Raw genomic sequence first — 17683 nt, 5'->3', positions numbered from 1 at the left:
CCCTCCATCCATTCTCCGCCTCTATCTCTGTATACATGGCAAGACGCATGGCGACGCCAAGCGATTAAAAACGTCCTCCTTCCTTCTGCTGCCTTGCCATTACTCCTGCTTCCTAGAGGCGAGGTTGCTCGCACCACACTCACCACTCCAACTGGTTGGAGCTACTGGCTGAATTTCGTCAACGGTCAGGCAGACAGACAGGGAATTTCGGGGTTCAACTGCTCAACACTTGTGTGCGTATCTAACATGGAGGCGACATTATTATTATACCAACTTCTAGCACTTGTGGATTCCACACTACTATGCATATCATATAGGCTTCCCATAGTTAACTTCGGGGAGACTGGAATTTTACTTATTCTATTCATACTGACACTTGGATCCTGCTCTGCAGGTAAGCTGTGCAGATAGAGGAGAGTGTTATTCATGCACATTACTTTGCGGTTCTCTCTGGCTTGCTTCTAGGATGGCGCGGAGACGGGATGCAACTTCATTGAACGAAGGTCGTCTCTCAGGCTCAGTTGACCAGCACTGCTCCATCAGTTTCCTCCACTCTTGGGGACACAAAGCTGGAACTGGTGGCCGCAGTGTGTTGCTCAAAATACCCCCTGCAAATCTCCATCAGCAATCACTATTACTGGAATCGACAAAAAAGGTACCATGTATCATGTTAAGAATGCGAGGATATTCTTTGCCCTCTTTCTGGGACTCTAAGTTTAACATTCAAAATTCCATACTTTGAAATTTGCATCAAATAAACCGATTCCCCATATTTCTAGTCAGCAACACAAAAGGTGTGGTATTGTATTTTTTTTGTCTAATATTTGCATACCTATGACTCCTCCATAGTGCATGCCATCATATGGATCCTCACCCGTGAGAATTTCCCACATTACGATGCCAAAAGAATAGACATCAATCTGTATCAACACAAAAGAAGATGTATTTAGGCTAGAAAATTATAATTCTGTGACGAATTACTTGCTGTAATGCTTTAATTCACCACTTTAAGTTTTCACAAATTGCTTGTGAGGACACTGTAGCTTTCTGTTGAAGGATGCAGTCATTAATATTTATAGTAATTACCAATGTGCAAATTAGATTTCTCTGCCATCATGATATAATTTGGATAAAGTCACATTGTGATGATTATAGAGCAAATACCATGTACATCAATCTCCCATTTATGAAATGTAACCTACATCCTTTTTGACATTAAATATTTAGATAAAAGTCTATCACTGTAACTCTGAAATCAAAAGTTATATATAAACCATGATTTCGTCGGCACCATGCAAGACTGCGACACTTGCAATCATTAAGAATACTCAGAATACTACCTTTTCGGATACTTTAGTACCACTCATTGTCAGCAACTCCGGGGCCATCCATGGAAGAGTTCCTCTCATTCCACCGGAAACCAGGGTGGCTTGTTTCATCTTTGATAAACCAAAATCAGCAACCTGCAGTACTTGATTTCTGTTATGTCCAACTTCATTTGTATGCAAAATTATAGCTTTTAAATCATCTTGTCGACATGCTTCATTTTGAATTTCTTTTTTTTAGCAGCAATGCATCTAGAATTTGAGATGAAACAAAAATTTGCGGCAATGAATTGCAACTTACCTTGCAAATGGGACGAGACGGATCCTTAACATTCACTAGTAGGTTATCGCATTTCAAATCAAAATGGACGATGTCCTTGGAGTGCAAGTACTCCATGCCAATGGCTGCATCCATTGCAAGCATGATCCGTTTGCGCCAATCAAGATATTTGTCATTGCGAAGGAGGACTTTCTTGAGAGATCCATTGACCATAAATTCTGTCACAGTAGCTAATGTTGCTCCAGGTCCATTATTTACAACTCCATAAAGTGCCAGAATATTTGGGTGGTGAAGATTTGAGATAATGGCTGCTTCTCTCCAAAATTCTGTAAGCTGCATGTTTACACGTGTTGAGTTTGTAATGATGCAAGATTCCATGCCTTATTTTGATCATTATTTAATTTAGAGTGATTACTAGTTTTTATATAGAATATCTGATTCTGAAATCTTTGTTGAAATAATATTCTGTGGCCGCTGCAGACTACGGTTGTTGCATTGATGCCATAGTAACTTATGTCTGGGGCCAAACATAGCAGCTGACTGCTTGGCCTGTGTAATCATGCCAATAATCTGCAAGCTTAGGTTGTTTGAACAAGAGCTTGAATGATCTTATTTTTCGGTTAATATGAAATATCAGAGACTGGCTTTTCTTAATGGTAACATGATACACAGCAGAATTGTGAGGATGTTCTGTTACCCAGAGTACAAAGCTATAACTTAAACCTCCTAAACTGAAAAATTACTGAAATTGGTCCCATCTGGGGTGACCATGGACAAGGAACACCTTGGTTATGACTTAAAAAATGCTGGTGGAATTATATAGGCTTACCAGCTTATCTGCTTGAGGTGATGGTAACATAAAGCAGCTGTTCTTTATCCGTTTAATAGCAACATCTGTTCCCTTCCATTTTCCATGGAAAACTGTTCCGAATGCACCAGAGCCCATCTCACGGAGATCTTCAAGGTCCTCGTTGCTTATTATCTGATATACATTCATGATTATAGGATGAGTACTGCATGATTTAATGAGAAACATAGGGATATTCGCTGATAAATCCTTTCTTTTCGATACACCCATTTTAAGTCTAGTTTTACAAATAGATTGTCTTTGTTACTTGTTTCTTTCTACTCTATCGGTTATTTTTCATGCCAGTGCAGTTTAAGCTTCAAGTAGCTTTGTTACAGAATACTGAAGTCAATCACAAACCTGGACGTTACTTGTAAGACCCCTGCCTAACGCTACAGTTTCAGGAAGACCCTGTTCACTGTTCTTGGTTTCATGTTCCTACCAGAAAAAAGATTATTCAGAAGTTATGCTGTGAGGTAAAAAAAATTTAAAGTCAGCGTATGAAGAACTATGAAACAAGATGCAGTGAGGTACTTCAAGCTCTGAGATCAATGGCACAGTGCTATCTTTAACTTCTTGAGATGAAATTATGATCTGAGGACTATTTCTTTCAGCACCGACTGACCGAGATTTTATCATTTTTGATGATTCATCTGGCCTTGGACTGCTGGATCGCTCTTGTTGTCTCTCGCTTGACGGACGCACTAGAGTTAGAGTATGTGGTTTCAGCTCAGTTGTCTTATCTGAAGATGTGAAAGAGCTAGAAAGTATTGTTTCTTCGCTATTGCTGGAAAGCTTTGAAGGATGACCTTTCTTTAAATTGTGACCACCCTTGAGAGGAACTGCTGGCTGTTGCTTCGTCCTGCTATTGGTTGCGACCGACTTCTCAAGAGTATGCTGGTTTGAACTGATGCCCATATCATCATGGCATTGCATAGGAGTTGCAGACTCAGAACCATGTGCAGGCATCTCCATCTTATTTTGCAACTGGTAGTTCTTGTTCTTCATTGATGGTTCTTGTGCTAAATGAGACATAGCTTCTTCCTGGCTGTTATGCCTTCCTGGTTTCTTGTTATTGTTAGAGTCTGTTTGTTGATTTTCTGTTTTCTCGGGACCCCTTGATAAAGATGCAGGCACTTCATATGCGGCTCGACCTGTGTGTGGTGTTGGACTATTGTTGTTTGAATTTGACCATAATTGATTCACATTGATGTTCTCCAGTGGTACCAGCATCTCTTTTCTTGGTGGTCCTTTTTCCTGAGCTCCTGGAACTTGATGGCCCTTTTCGATTATGATTGTAGTAGTTCGCTGCAGTTCTGGCCGATGCCTTGAGACACCCTGATCACTACCTCCCCCACTCTGAGCTGCATGTATGGATTCAGATTGCACAGATGGACTAAAGTGAACACCACTTATCTTTCTACCAGAGGTGATTAGGTTGCCTTCTCTGTTTTGTGCCTTGTCTTTCTTGGCCATCCGTGTTATGAAATTTGGAGTTGGAAGTGTCTTCTCCAGCAATCCACCTGATGTTTTGGTTGGTTCTACAACGACCCTTTGTGAGGACTTAGCTTTGATGTACAGTGAATCTTCCTCTTCCGTGCCTGCTGGCAGCCTATCCTCTTTGGTACCAATCATTACCTGATCTAGATCATTAGTTGAGGTGCTGCCAAGGCTTTGCATTCTTAATGCCATGGTTGGTCTGGTGAGTCCATTGATGAGAGCAATGAACTGTGCTTCTTTTTCTGCATTGGATGAGCGTGCAACAAGGAAGTGCACATTGTGCTCATCGTCTTTAGCAGAGAAAAGATACATGGTCAGCCTTTCTCTGTTTGTTTCTAGCACAACGCACTCATCAATCATATTACGAAGGTCATCATCAGAGGTGATGGAGATGAGCATGTTCAGTTGCTCGCCTGGGAGATGGTACTTGATTGTGTGATCCCGCCTTATTAGCTTTGTTGTTTTGCAGGTCAGCTCATGCCATGACATGTCCTGATTAATCTGAACCAGATGCCTCTCACCGCCGACATAGCGGAGCTCTCCGTCACTTGGCCTTGGTAAGAATGTGCCGCCAAAGTTGCAAATAAACTTTATCTTCCTTGGTTGAACTTGATAAGGGTTTGGAGGGACTGGCTTATGTGATCCTAGGCTGCTGTTGGTGCCACTGAATGGGGCATATGTTGGCAGCTGCTTTTGCAGTTTTTGTTCACAAATGTTAAATACTTGTCCTGTCCAGTCCATATCGCTGCTTTTGAGATAGTTGGGACTGAAGGGTTGGCTATGTTTGCTTTCAATTGAAAATCCCTCACCAGGCTGACTGAACTATTGAAGCCAATAGTTCACTTCATGTCTTTTAACTCTTATTACCATGAAATCTGGAGTTTGACGGCAAAACTAGTCTGAACCTTTAATCTGTAGGTCCAGGATCTTCAACCTGGAGTCCTGTCATGTCATAAAACTGAGCTACAAAAAGAGGCAACAAAGTGACCAAATTTTAAAACAGATAAAGGTAGCAAAAAGAAGAATCACAACTCACAAGTGCCTCTTTCTTTGTGTATTTTCTTCAGGCTGGGAGTTGGGCGCACAAGATTAACACGAAACGTTACAGAAAAAATTATTGGAATTATCAGAGTAGACGAGCATGCAACAAGAAAGCAGAAGAGAGGTTAACTGACCTGACTGAGCTCTGTGGGTTTCAGCTGACGGGCTGCTACTAGGGCTCAAACCTTAAATGGGGGACACTGTTTTGCTTCAGCTGTGTTGGAGCCGAGCTGATATACTATGGACGGCTGAGCCGAGTCAGCTTGGGATGATTGTTTTGGGCATAAGAGTGGACGGGAGTTGTTGCCTGACTCAGCTGTGACTGTAAGTAGAGAGGGGCATTTCATTCATTGATTGGGTCGGCAATGGCTACCTTCAGTCACGCACTTGGATGACGACGGGGGAGAGCAACAGTTTTGAATAAAGGTACACCATCCACCATCTGTTGTAAGTTTTTGGTTGTTTATTACTCTGGAGTTCATCCTATTTCGCAAAATATTGCTTGCATCTGGTAATCTGAATAGTTGTTTATCCACACCAATTACGCTTGTATACACAATGACATACAGTACTTTTTAATACAAGAATGCAGATTGATTGGTGTAGAGGATTATTGGAGGCATTGGCACATGACCGGGGGCAAGGGGCGGCTCTTAATAATGCATGGTCTCAGTCTGTCATTGTTGGTTTGTGTGATGTGGCCGGCGTTGCTCGTGTTGGCCGGTGACGGTGACTCCTCTGCAAGCATAATGTAAGGCCGCCCGTTGCCCAGTTGTCGGCTGCAGCTCGTCGACCTCGTCGCTGCTGCTATTCAATCTTCCCAGTTGTTTTGTATCAGATGATGATGAGGCATCCGGTTGGATATATTTGCAGCTAACAGAAGCAAATGATGATGCATGCATTTTTCTCTCTGGGCTGCATGCAGTAGTGTTGCGCCTGGGCCTGGGCCTGGGCCTGGGCCGAGTTGGGCCTCTACTCTAAACCAACCAAAAGCCCACCTGTAGCAAAGAAGGAAAATCCTTGCGTCGCGGTTGACTAAAAACTTGCAAAATTTCAGCTGATTGTTTTGTAGGAACCGTGAACATATGTAGCATTTTCCAGCACGAGCACATCATGTTTAGAATGTGAATGGTACAGCTTCCAAGAACAATTGCAATGGCATTTTCCACAAGAGTACAAGCTCACCCTCTACTTGCACTGGTTGATGCGTGATCTTGTCAGGTGCACTGCTGCAACAGCTGCCGTCTGTTGTACCTCACCATGACTTCACCTTTGGGCCTCATGGAGATCATATTCTCCGTCTCCGGGAACGGAGAAACCAGCTCGAGCTCGAAATTCCTCCGAAGATGGCTCAGTATCACTTTGATCTGCAGGTACGCGTAGCCCTCCCCCGTGCAGGCGTGCTTCCCAGCGCCGAACGAGGTGTAGGCGAGCTCGCCGGCGGCCCTGCCCTCCTCCCTGCCGGCGGCGAACCGGTCCGGGTCGAACGCGTCGGGGTCCCTGTGTTGGCGCCGGCTGCAGGAGTGGCTGCGCCGACGGTGATCGGCACTTGCGCCGGCGAACTCGCTCTCGCTCACGACGTCGCTCAGGAACACGAGAGAGAACACAAGAGAGTTGGTTTTCCGCCGCCCGAAAGTCACGGCCTTTTCTGTGGCGTTTTCTTCTCTTTATTCAACGATGGTTACAGAGTCTGAGACCCACGATCCCCCGCCATGCGCGCTCACGCTGTGCCGTGCCCGCCTTGTGCGCGAGAACGTTTCCTGTGCTGCATGGCGGTGACTGATTCCTGGCCGCCCCGTGGACACAGCACGGGTCTGGCTTGATCCATCGTTACATGCATTCAGCAGCTAGCTAAACATACTGTAAAGTAAACATGCAACTAATATGCAACTTCCTATTTACATCATGAGATCAATGTGCACGGGATTAAGTATAACAGATCACCCCCTAATTCCGCTGCACATCAACGACACCCAGCTGCTGACGGAGCTCCACAAACCTGATACGCCCGAGCGCTTTGGTCAGGATGTCTGCCAATTGTTCAGTTATGCTCACATGATCAATGTCGACCTCTCCTCTATCAACACAGCTCCTGATGAAATGGCACCTTGTGTCGATATGCTTACTTCTGTCATGGTGTACAGGATTCTTGCTCAATGCAATTGCTGATTTGTTGTCAACTAGGAGCCTCACCCTTGGTGCCTTAATATCCAGTAGCTCACCGAGCAACCGGCTAAGCCATATGCCTTGACAGGCTGCATTGGCACTTGCTATATACTCAGCCTCACAGGACGATAGTGCTACCACCCTTTGCTTCTGAGATGTCCAAGTCACCAAGCTAGTCCCCAACAGAAATACTGAACCACATGTGCTCTTTCTGTCATCTACATCGCCAGCCAAATCACTATCACTGAACCCAACAAGTTCAGCTGAACTTTGCCTCTTGTAAACACAGCCAAAATATACTGTACCAGAGAGATATCTCAATATCTGTTTAATAGCTGCCCAGTGACTTGCTTTAGGTTCTTCCATGTACCTGCTCACGATGCCTACAGCATATGCAATGTCTGGTCTTGTGTTGACCAAGTATCTTAGGCTCCCAATTATGCTCCTGTATTTGGTTTTGTCAACAGATGGTTTTTATCATTCTTACTCAACTTCAGTCTGTTCTCCATTGGCACAGCACAAGGATTGCAGCCCTTCATGCCTGATTGTTCTAGGATCTTCAGAGTGTATGAGCTCTGACACAATTTTGTCCTTCCCATCTGCTGATCAACTTGTATTCCCAAATAGTAACTGAGCAGTCCTAAGTCACTCATACTGAACTTGCCCATCATCTCCTTCTTGAACAGTTCAATGCTTGCCTTATCTGAACCTGTGATTATGAGGTCATCCACATAAACACCCACTAGTAGAAAACTATCTTGATCTGATCTTCTATAGACAGCATGCTCTAGAGGATTTTTCACAAAACCAAGCTTCAACAGTTCACTGTCCAATTTGGCATTCCATGCCCTTGGAGCCTGACGCAGCCCATATAGAGCTTTCTTCAGTTTTAGTACTTTGTCACTGCCACTCTTGACAACAAATCCAGGGGGTTGTACAACATACACCTCCTCCTTCAAGTCACCATTCAAGAAAGCCGACTTAACATCCATGTGATGCACTTGCCATCCTCTTTGTGCAGCCAATGCAATTAACAGTCTCACAGTTTCAATTCTTGCTACTGGAGCAAAAACCTCATCAAAGTCCACCCCCTCACGCTGTGCATACCCTTTTGCCACCAAACGAGCCTTGTGCTTGACCACATTGCCTTCTGGGTCTTTCTTTACTTTGAAAACCCATTTCAGTCCAATGGCTCGATGGCCTGTTGGTAATGCTGACAGCTCCCAAGTCCTATTTGCCTGAATCGATTCCATCTCGGCTTCCATGGCTTTTCTCCAACATTGTTCTCCCAATGCTGCTTCAACACTCCTTGGCTCTTCTGCTGTAAGATAGCATACACCACTATACTCAAAATCACCGATCACATCAGTAGTGTCATTCAAATTATTCAGAGTTCGGTATCTCAATGGCACTCCTTCTGAATCGACTGATTCTCCTGTAGGTGGTTGTAGCGAAAATGGCCTCTCATGCCATATTTCAATATAATGTTTTGGCGATTGATGACACACGCAACACTTGAACTAATGTGTTTGCTTAGATGATATACTCAGGCTTTTAGGTTCAAGTGATGACAAAGAGAAGAGAGGCGAAGCTAGGCCCGAAGGGCCGCCCCTACGGGGGTTCCGCATTGGTGCATTGACTTGAGCACGTCTGGGAGTTTTAGTATCACCGGATGAACCGACGTAAGGCAAAATGTACTCATCGGTGCAATGACAGAGATGGCCTGCGGGCTAGGGTTTGGCACCGGATGAACCGACGATAGGAAGTTTGAATACGTCGGTGCAATGGCAGAAGCAGACCAAGGAAAATGCATACATCAGATGAACCGATGATGCACCGGTTAATGGCGTCGGTGCAGTTGTCCAGAGAGTTTGTTTTTCAAGGATCAGAGGACAGTTGCACTCACCGGTTAAACCGACGCTAACATTACATACACCGGTCGATTGCGTCGGTTGATTGCCCGTACACGTAACGGCTAGTTTTCAGTGGGCAGTTTAGTATCACCGGTTAAACCGACGATGGCGATTTGGGGAGCATCGGATTAACCGGCGTTAAGCGTTTTTCTGGCAGCTTTTCTCCAACGGCTATATTTGCTTGTGCTGCCTATATACACCCCCAAGGCCGGGTCATTTGAGAGTGCTGGAGTTCAAAGAAGTATACTAGAGCTAAAGATCATCTCCAACCACCATAGAGCTTCATTGTACATCATATAGGCTTAAGCACACTTGTTAGAGTGCTTAGTGCTTTATTAGGGATTAGTTCTTGCGAGAGCTCCCTTGAGAGAAGTCTTGCTGCGGCAAGCAAACACTTGTACTCGTCGTGTGACCCTCCGACTTGGTGTGGAGTGGCAACGACACTTTGTGCGGGGAAGGAGGCCCCTACTTGGTGTTAAAGCTCCAAGATAGTGAAGACGGTGCCGTGGTGACGCTTCGAGATAGACGGTGGCGGTGACCTCGTCTTTGTGACTTGGTGTCACTTAGCCTTTGCTTGTCGGGAGCCTTGGAGGCGTGGCAAGACGGTGATCAAGCGAAGAGACTCGGTATCACACTTGTTCTTTGTGAGCAAGTGGCCGTGGACGTAGGGAGGGACTTTGGTGTCCTAACCGAACCACGTTAAATCGTGTGTCTTGGTGTCTTCACGGGAGTTTGCATATCCTCTCCCTTACCGCTTTACTTACCGCATTACGTTTCCGCATTTACTCTTTCTTGCTTACCTTTACTTTTCTAGTTAGTTTGATTAGGATTGGCTAGGTTGCAAGTCTTTTGGGGTAAGTAGAGGGTAGCATAGATAAACCTTAGTCATAACTAGCATGTGTAGGACGTGTTAGGTTTATCTTATGCAATTAGATTGAGCCCTAGGATAGAAAAGCGATTAGCGACCCTATTCACCCCCTCCCCCTCTAGGGTCGGACACCCCGGTGATCCTTACAGTGGTGTTGCAAACTCCACTTCTTGCACAGCTGGACTGCTTGGAGGTGTTGAATGATTTGACGCAGCACTAGAGTCATCATTGACAGCCCACTGATCTTGGGAGGGTGATCCCTGCTCCTGAAACACTGGAGCAGCTGAATTGCTTGCTGCATTTTCTGCACTTTCTGCTGCTGTTCCATTTCCGACAATAGAGAAATACTCAACATCAAAGGTTGGAACTGCAGATTCGCCTTGAGCTTCTTCATTCCACATCCAAGCTCGACTTTCCTCAAACACCACATCTCTGGATATATGGAGTTTCTTGGCTACTGGATCATAAACTCTGTAGCCCTTTGTCCCAGACTCATAGCCGATGAACACCATTTTAGTTGACCTGTCAGATAACTTGCTGATCCCAGGCCCGACCTTCTTGACATGAGCAACACAACCAAAAGTACGCAGATGATGCACCTTGGGTTTTCGGTTGTGCCATGCTTCATAAGGTGTCCTTCCTTGCAGGCTCTTGGTTGGGGCACGGTTCAACAGATACACAGCCGTGGACACTGCTTCACCCCAAAATTCTCCTGGAACATTCTTGCTTTTCAGTAAGCACCTCGCCATCTCCACCACAGTACGGTTTCTTCTCTCAACAACGCCGTTTTGCTGTGGTGTATAGGGTGTGGTAGTGAAGTGCTTGACACCATGCTCATCACAGTACTCTTTGAACTCGATGGAATTGAATTCCCCACCTCTGTCACTGCGGAACGCGCGAAGCTTGCCACCGCGTTCAGTTTCAGCTAGTGCCTTCACCCTTTTGAAACATCTGAAAGCTTCATCTTTTGTTGCCAGGAGCTCAACCCACATATATCGACTGTAATCATCAACTATGAGCAGAAAGAAACTCTTACCCCCTGGTGTTTTGGGTCTGATCTGTCCACACAAATCTGCATGGAACAAATCCAGCTGATTCTCAGCTCTGTAACTCGCCACTTGTGGAAATGGGTGGCGATGTTGTTTGCCAAGTGCACATCCATCACAGAATTCATCCACCCTGTCAATCAATGGCATGCCATCCACCATCTCTTTTGTGCCGAGCTCCCGAAGAGCCCGAAAATTCAAATGGCCATATCTCCCATGCCAAAGCCAAGCCACATCATCAACTTTTGCCACTAAACAGACAGGTGCAGCAAGCTGGGTTTTAAGCAAGTACAGTCGATTCTTAACTCGTGGCGCTCTAGCAAGCAGTGAGCGCTCAACATCAAACACATTGCAAAACCCATTTTCAATCACGACCTTGCAGCCACCCTCCTCAAGTTGACCCAAGCTAACAATGCTACTTTTCAGTTTAGGAATGAAATAAACTTCTGTAAGTACCTTGTGCCCATGATTCTTGGCTTGGAGCATCACTGATCCGATGCCCTCGATCTCGACGAGTGATCCGTCGCCGAAGCGCACCGTGCCGCGCACCGACGTGTCCAGTGACACGAGCGCCTCACGACACCCCGTCATGTGATTGCTGGCCCCTGTATCGAGGACCCAGACATCACGATCTTCGTCGCGGTCGCCGGGATGTACCTTCTTCTCGTTGAGATGCACGACTTGACGTGTCATGCACCTGGCCGGCGGCTCGACGTCACGCGGTTGAACATGCACGGCGTTCACCGTAGCCAGGAGCAGTGCGGCTTGATCGGTGTCTGCCTGCGCGTGATGGGCCTCCTCCTTGCGTTCCTTTCTTGGTGGTCGCTTGCAGTCCTCCTTCCAGTGGCCATAGATGCCACAGTTCCTGCACCGCCCCTTCCGCCTTGGAGTGCCCTCGGACGTGAACTTGGGGGCGTGATCTTTCTTGTCGCCGCGATCACCACGTCCGCCACCACCGCTGCTCTTCGGCTTCCCGGATCTCCGTTCACCCCTTGTCGACGATGAGGACTCCGGCAGCAGGCGATGTCGGTTCCTCGCCGCCCAATCCTCCTCAGTCAACAGGAGCTTACCGGTCTTGTCAGTGACGGTCTCCACCCCCATGCGATCCTCGGCCATCTTGAGTCTGCCGAGGAGGTCTTCCATCGTCAGCGTTTTCAGGTCGAGCAGGGTCTCAATTGAGACCGCGATCTGCATGTAGCGTTCGGGAAGGACACGCAACATCTTCTTCACCACCTTGATCTCCTCCATGCTCTCACCAGATGTGCGCAGATCCGCCGCTAGCGCGTTGATGCGTATGGCGAAGTCGTCCACCGTCTCACCGTTCTTGAACGCAATGTTCTCGAACTCCCTGAGCAGGCGCTGGGCATTGGCTTCCTTCACGCGTTCAGCTCCAACGCGCATGCTTTTCACCGCTGCCCACGCCTCCTTGACGGTCTTCTTCGCCCCTAGCATCTGCCACATCTCCTGCGGCACAGATCAGAGGAGTGCGCCCATGGCTTGCCGATCTCGAGCTCGCTTCACCCCTTCGCCTCCAGGTTCGATTGTATCCCAAATCTCCAGAGTCTCGTAGTTGCACTACATCAACATTGCCCACTCCGTGTAGTTGGAGCGGGTGAGCATCGGCCACATGAGTGAGCTCTCCCGAACTCCGTGCGCCGAGCCGCTTGATGACGATCCCTCGCCGCCCATCTCCCTCGACGGCGATCTCCGTGGAACAGCGAGCTTCTTGCGAGGTGGTTGACGCGGCGGACTTACGGATTCGCCGTAGAACATGCACCAGTGGCTCTGATGCCAGTTGTTGGCGCCGGCTGCCGGAGTGGCTGCGCCGACGGCGATCGGCACTTGCGCCGGCGAACTCGCTCTCGCTCACGACGTCGCTCAGGAACACGAGAGAACACAAGAGAGTTGGTTTTCCGCCGCCCGAAAGTCACGGCCTTTTCTGTGGCGTTTTCTTCTCTTTATTCAACAATGGTTACAGAGTCTGAGACCCACGATCCCCCGCCATGCGCGCTCACGCTGTGCCGTGCCCGCCTTGTGCGCGAGAACATTTCCTGCGCTGCATGGCGGTGACTGATTCCTGGCCGCCCCGTGGACACAGCACGGGTCTGGCTTGATCCATCGTTACATGCATTCAGCAGCTAGCTAAACATACTGTAAAGTAAACATGCAACTAATATGCAACTTCCTATTTACATCATGAGATCAATGTGCACGGGATTAAGTATAACACCCTGTACACTCCGGGGAGCATGTTGTTCACCACCAGCGGGCTCGCCAGCATGCGCCCCGCCGGGATCTCGTACTCGTCGCCCTCCTCGGTCCGCACGGCGGAGGATCATCGGAGTCACCGGGTGGAGGCGCAGCGCCTCCTTGACGCTGCGGTGGAGGACGTCCATCCGCAGCAGGGCGTCGTAGTCGACGACGGCGCCGGCGCCGCCGCGCCTCTGCTCCTCCGTGGCGGCGCGCAGCCACTCGGCGTGGCGGAGCAGGCGGGCCGCCGTCCAGGCGGTGACGGTGGAGCTCGTGTGGTGGCCGGCGAAGAGCAGCGCCACCAGCAGCCCGGTGACCTCGGCCTCCGTCGTGGCGCGCCGCCCGTCCTTGTACCTCGAGTCCATGAGGCCCTGCAGCATGTCGTCGCCGGCGCGGCCGGAGGTCTTGCGCTGCCTGGCGATCCCGGAGAATATCTCCTGGAGCCTCGCCCGCGCTCGGTCGCGGCGGCGGTGAGCCGGGGTCGGGAGGTGCGGGAGGAACATGCTGACGAGGTGCAGGCCGCCGATGAGGTCGTGGAAAAGCGACGAGACCTCGCCGTGCATGTGGTCCCGGACCTCCTTCCCCAGCAGGCACCGGCTGGCGATTAGCATCAGCACGTTGTCGATCTCCTGTTTCAGATCAACCGTGCCGCACTGCCCCCATTTCGCGAAGTATTCCTGCACCTCATGAACCATGAGGCCGACATGGCTCCTTAGCTTGGCCGGCCTTAGTGTCTCGGCGAAGAACCTGTGCTGTTCGTTCCGGGTATCGTTGTCGACATCGTAGCCGACGCCTTCGCCAAAGATTGGGACGGTGATCTTGTAGACGTCGCTGATGCTGATCTCCGATTCGGTGCCGTGGAAAAAATGGACGGAAACCTTTGGGCCGACCAGGAACGTGACCTTGATTCCCAAGGAGCTTAGCGTGAAGACGCTGCCGAGCTTCATGTGCTGCTCGCAGATCACGGTTTGTAAGCCTCCGCTCTTGGTGAGGACAGCAGGAAGAACTCCGACGAAGGGAACTCCCACAGCCACGGGAGGCTGCCTCTTTCGCTTTGGAGGAATAATAATGGTTCTTTTGCCCGGGAAGGACCCGTCGGGGCAGGCGCACGTAGGGTTGTTCTAGGGTCGGCAGGCCATCTAGAACAAAAAGTATGTTGACGCCTTTCAGGATCAACACACGAAAACGCTTGAACGCGCAGCGAGCGACGGCACAATGCAGCGCCGATGCTCAGACCGGTCAGGTATACCGGTTAGACCGGTTGTCGCCGAGCAGATCGGCGGTGAGACCAACGAACGTCGCCCGGGAAGGACCCGTCGGGGCAGGCGCACGTAGGGTTGTTCTAGGGTCGGCAGGCCACCTAGAACGCCCTCAATCGACGTAGAGACGACAGAGGAACAACAAATAGTAGATTGGAAAAGCTAGGGCAAGAGAAAAGTAAAAAGATAAAAGTTGTATTGATTTGATCGATTGGATACCTAATCGGCCGTGACCCTTTATATTTATAGGGTGGGGTGGACTTATCCTATTACAAGATCTAAATCTATTAAAATCCCTAGTTGTACTCGGATTCCACTTGGACCGGTCAGACCGATCGACCCTACCGGTCAGACCGGTCGGCTGCTGCCGGACGGACTACAGCGTCTGACCGGTCAGACCGCTAGGGCGTACCGGTCAGACCGGTCGGTATTGTCGAATGCCAATTTTAGTTGTCAACACCGAGCTTCATGTGCTGCTCGCGGATCACGGTTTGTAAGCCTCCGCTCTTGGTGAGGACAGCAGGAAGAACTCCGACGAAGGGAACTCCCACGGCCACGGGAGGCTGCCTCTTTCGCTTTGGAGGAATAATAATGGTTCTTGCTCGTGCTGCGATCATGATGATGATAGGGAAAATGATGGTGAACACGAGCCATGTATGCCCAATTATTGTTGTTGTTGTTATTGTTGCTGCATTGTCGTCCATGATGACTGCTGATCGAACAAGATCTAGTTAGTAGAAGTGCCAAGGCTAGTAGTAAATAATTGTATGCAAGGATATATATAGATGTTTATTATTGGAAATGAATTTCAGGAATAATAATATATCAGAGAAAGAGATGTACTAGCTTATTTCATCCAGTACCTGAAGCAATAGTCGTATAGTAGGAGCCTCCTTGTCCTTGTTTGAGCCGCTACTTGCATTAATTGATTGCTGGTGCGAAAAAGCGGACACACTGGAGGTGCCTATATATTGGGGCTCAATGCAAGCTGCTTAGCTTGATGTATATTTTATATGTAGCACGTGCGGCATGCCTGGTCGAAATCGATTGAAACGGAAGTAAAATACATCTAGAGATACTTGATACGCATGGGCTTGATATATATTAGTTCCATATGTAGCTAGGTCAGCTGTCTCATGTGTAGCGAGAAAACGACACCTAGCTAGCTTATCTTTCAACGGTGACAAGAAGAATATACATAGCATCATTAGGTAGCATTCAATTCAATGGAAGTTTTATGGGCACAGTTACCTAGATTGAGAACTAGATAGCTGTGCCAGATGGTTTCATGGTCCGATGAAACTTCATCATTCTCTCTCTTTGCCATGTCAAAAAAAATAATAATATTTAATATCATGAAATTTCCATTGAGACTGGCCTCATGGTACGTGTCTTGTAGGTATTTCTTATATTATGGGCACTGCACCTTAATTGGACTAGACATTTGTGATTTTAATATGCTGAATGCATGGCAGAATTCGTTGTATTAATTGCAGTGTGTATATATATATAGTAGTTCATTGTTTTGGACAAGTTCCCCGCGATAAGAATAGGCGCCGCACACAATTCATCAATTTTCCCAAAAGGTAGCCACGTAGGTGCTGGCTGTTGCCATGTAGTAGGTATTTTGCTTTGATATACTCCATAGGCTAGCTAACTAGAGTGTGTAGCAGCCGTAACCATGAGCTCCAGCTCCACGACACGCACGACCACACCTCCTTCCTTTGTGTGCTCCTAGCTATGCAAGGCTGCTGTTACTGCGCCCGTGACGCAGGCAGCAGGCCCGGCCGTCAGTATAACCATTATCTAGCACTCCGACCGGCCGATCTCTTTCTTTCGGAAGTGTCTCCGCATCAGTCGATTGATAATTTGTTTATCTGTCAATCCACTACCGGAAAATGGTATTTTGCCGTGTGCCAGAATCTTCGCCGTGTGCATTATTTCGGGCACACGGGTTTAGAGCGCTTTGCCGTCGGCCACCGTCGGCGAAGTCACACGGCGAACTCGTGGTCTCCGGTAGTGATCATTGGTTTCTTAAATCTTAATTATTAATTTCTGTTTCACTCACATGCACCCGATCGAGAAAGAGAACAAAAGTAATCAATGCAATAATAAACTCGTGTGACACAGCAACATCGAGTTTTATTTATTGTGGCTGCTGATGATTACTCCGCATGCAATGCAACAACTAACACACAGCATGCATATTACATGCATGCATGCACGACCATACAAAATTCATTACTACTATTACCATGGATGCATGTCTCGATCGATCGGTCGCTCATCATCAGATGATGGAGATGGATGAGAGATCAGACGACGACGCGCAGGTAGATGTCGAGCATGCATGAACAGGTGCAGGTGGCGGCGGCTGCCAGCACGCATGAGCTGCAGCACAAGAAGAGTGGCCATCATCAGATTCAGAGCTGCGGCGGCGGCGCGGGTGAGCCGGCCGGCGCCGCTGCTACTCGTGATCGATGTCATCGCCATCGTCATTCCATTCACGCAGGGGCTGCTAGCTTAGCTATATATCTTGCTTGCTTCTTCCTATTCGACCGATCGATTTGATGGAGAAAATAATTAAGGCATGATGCAGTAGTGCATTATGTAGGCAATATAAATGCGTTCATTTGCCTCAAACTTTAGAGGGGCTCATTTAAGAGTTAAGACTTAATCGAATGATTACTCAACAAGTAAGAAGAGTAAACGCAGCAACACGGGTATATAACGTATTCGTTCATTACAAATCTCTTCTTGGGTCGTCGATCGGATGCCCTATGAATGAATGAGAAGAAAATGGGCATCCGATATCGAATCGAGGCCCAATTCCGACGAAAAAGCAGTCCAGCAGCGCAAACAGCTAGCCGTTCATGCGGCCCATCTTCTTTTTTTTAAAAAAAAAAACACGCGGCCCATCTTCTTCCTCCTCGATCCAATGCTTTCCCGTCCTAACCTCTAAAAAAAACCTCCAGGATTCCTTGCTTCTCGAGACACCATGCTGGTTTCAGTATACTGGCTCGCCGAATCGATGCATATCGGTAATGACCGTTGACTTTTAGTGACGGACGGAGCGTAGCGGATAAAGAGTTAATTCGTTGAATGGCATCAAAATTTAAGCCAATCTCTTGAATACTATCAAAATTTAAGTCATTCCTTTATTGCCACTAAAATTTTACTACAATCCC

General features: G+C 47.9%; 1 protein-coding gene and 1 pseudogene across 3 annotated transcripts; both read right to left on the bottom strand.

Annotated features, from left to right (window-relative positions):
* Nucleotides 1-238: 238 nt before the first annotated feature.
* Nucleotides 239-5413, bottom strand: LOC120659994 (dual specificity protein kinase shkD-like). Of its 3 annotated transcripts, none has more exons than XM_039938310.1 (9): nucleotides 5128-5413; nucleotides 4989-5020; nucleotides 2987-4894; nucleotides 2813-2890; nucleotides 2435-2587; nucleotides 1627-1938; nucleotides 1341-1463; nucleotides 833-920; nucleotides 239-608 (listed from the first exon to the last, which is right to left on the bottom strand). In XM_039938310.1, exons 3-9 carry the CDS (start codon nucleotides 4691-4693, stop codon nucleotides 421-423), a joined length of 2649 nt encoding a protein of 882 aa, XP_039794244.1. In that variant the 5' UTR covers nucleotides 4694-4894; nucleotides 4989-5020; nucleotides 5128-5413; the 3' UTR covers nucleotides 239-420. The 3 variants fall into 3 exon arrangements, with proteins under 3 accessions (XP_039794244.1, XP_039794251.1, XP_039794259.1); XM_039938317.1 differs by having other exon boundaries at nucleotides 2987-4886; XM_039938325.1 differs by lacking the exon at nucleotides 4989-5020.
* A 561-nt stretch (nucleotides 5414-5974) lies between these two features.
* On the bottom strand, nucleotides 5975-16988 carry LOC120659131 (annotated as a pseudogene).
* Nucleotides 16989-17683: the final 695 nt, after the last annotated feature.

This window comes from Panicum virgatum, chromosome 2K (assembly GCF_016808335.1).
Source record: "Panicum virgatum strain AP13 chromosome 2K, P.virgatum_v5, whole genome shotgun sequence".
Lineage (NCBI taxonomy): Eukaryota > Viridiplantae > Streptophyta > Magnoliopsida > Poales > Poaceae > Panicum > Panicum virgatum.
This window is presented reverse-complemented; position numbering and strand designations above follow the sequence as displayed.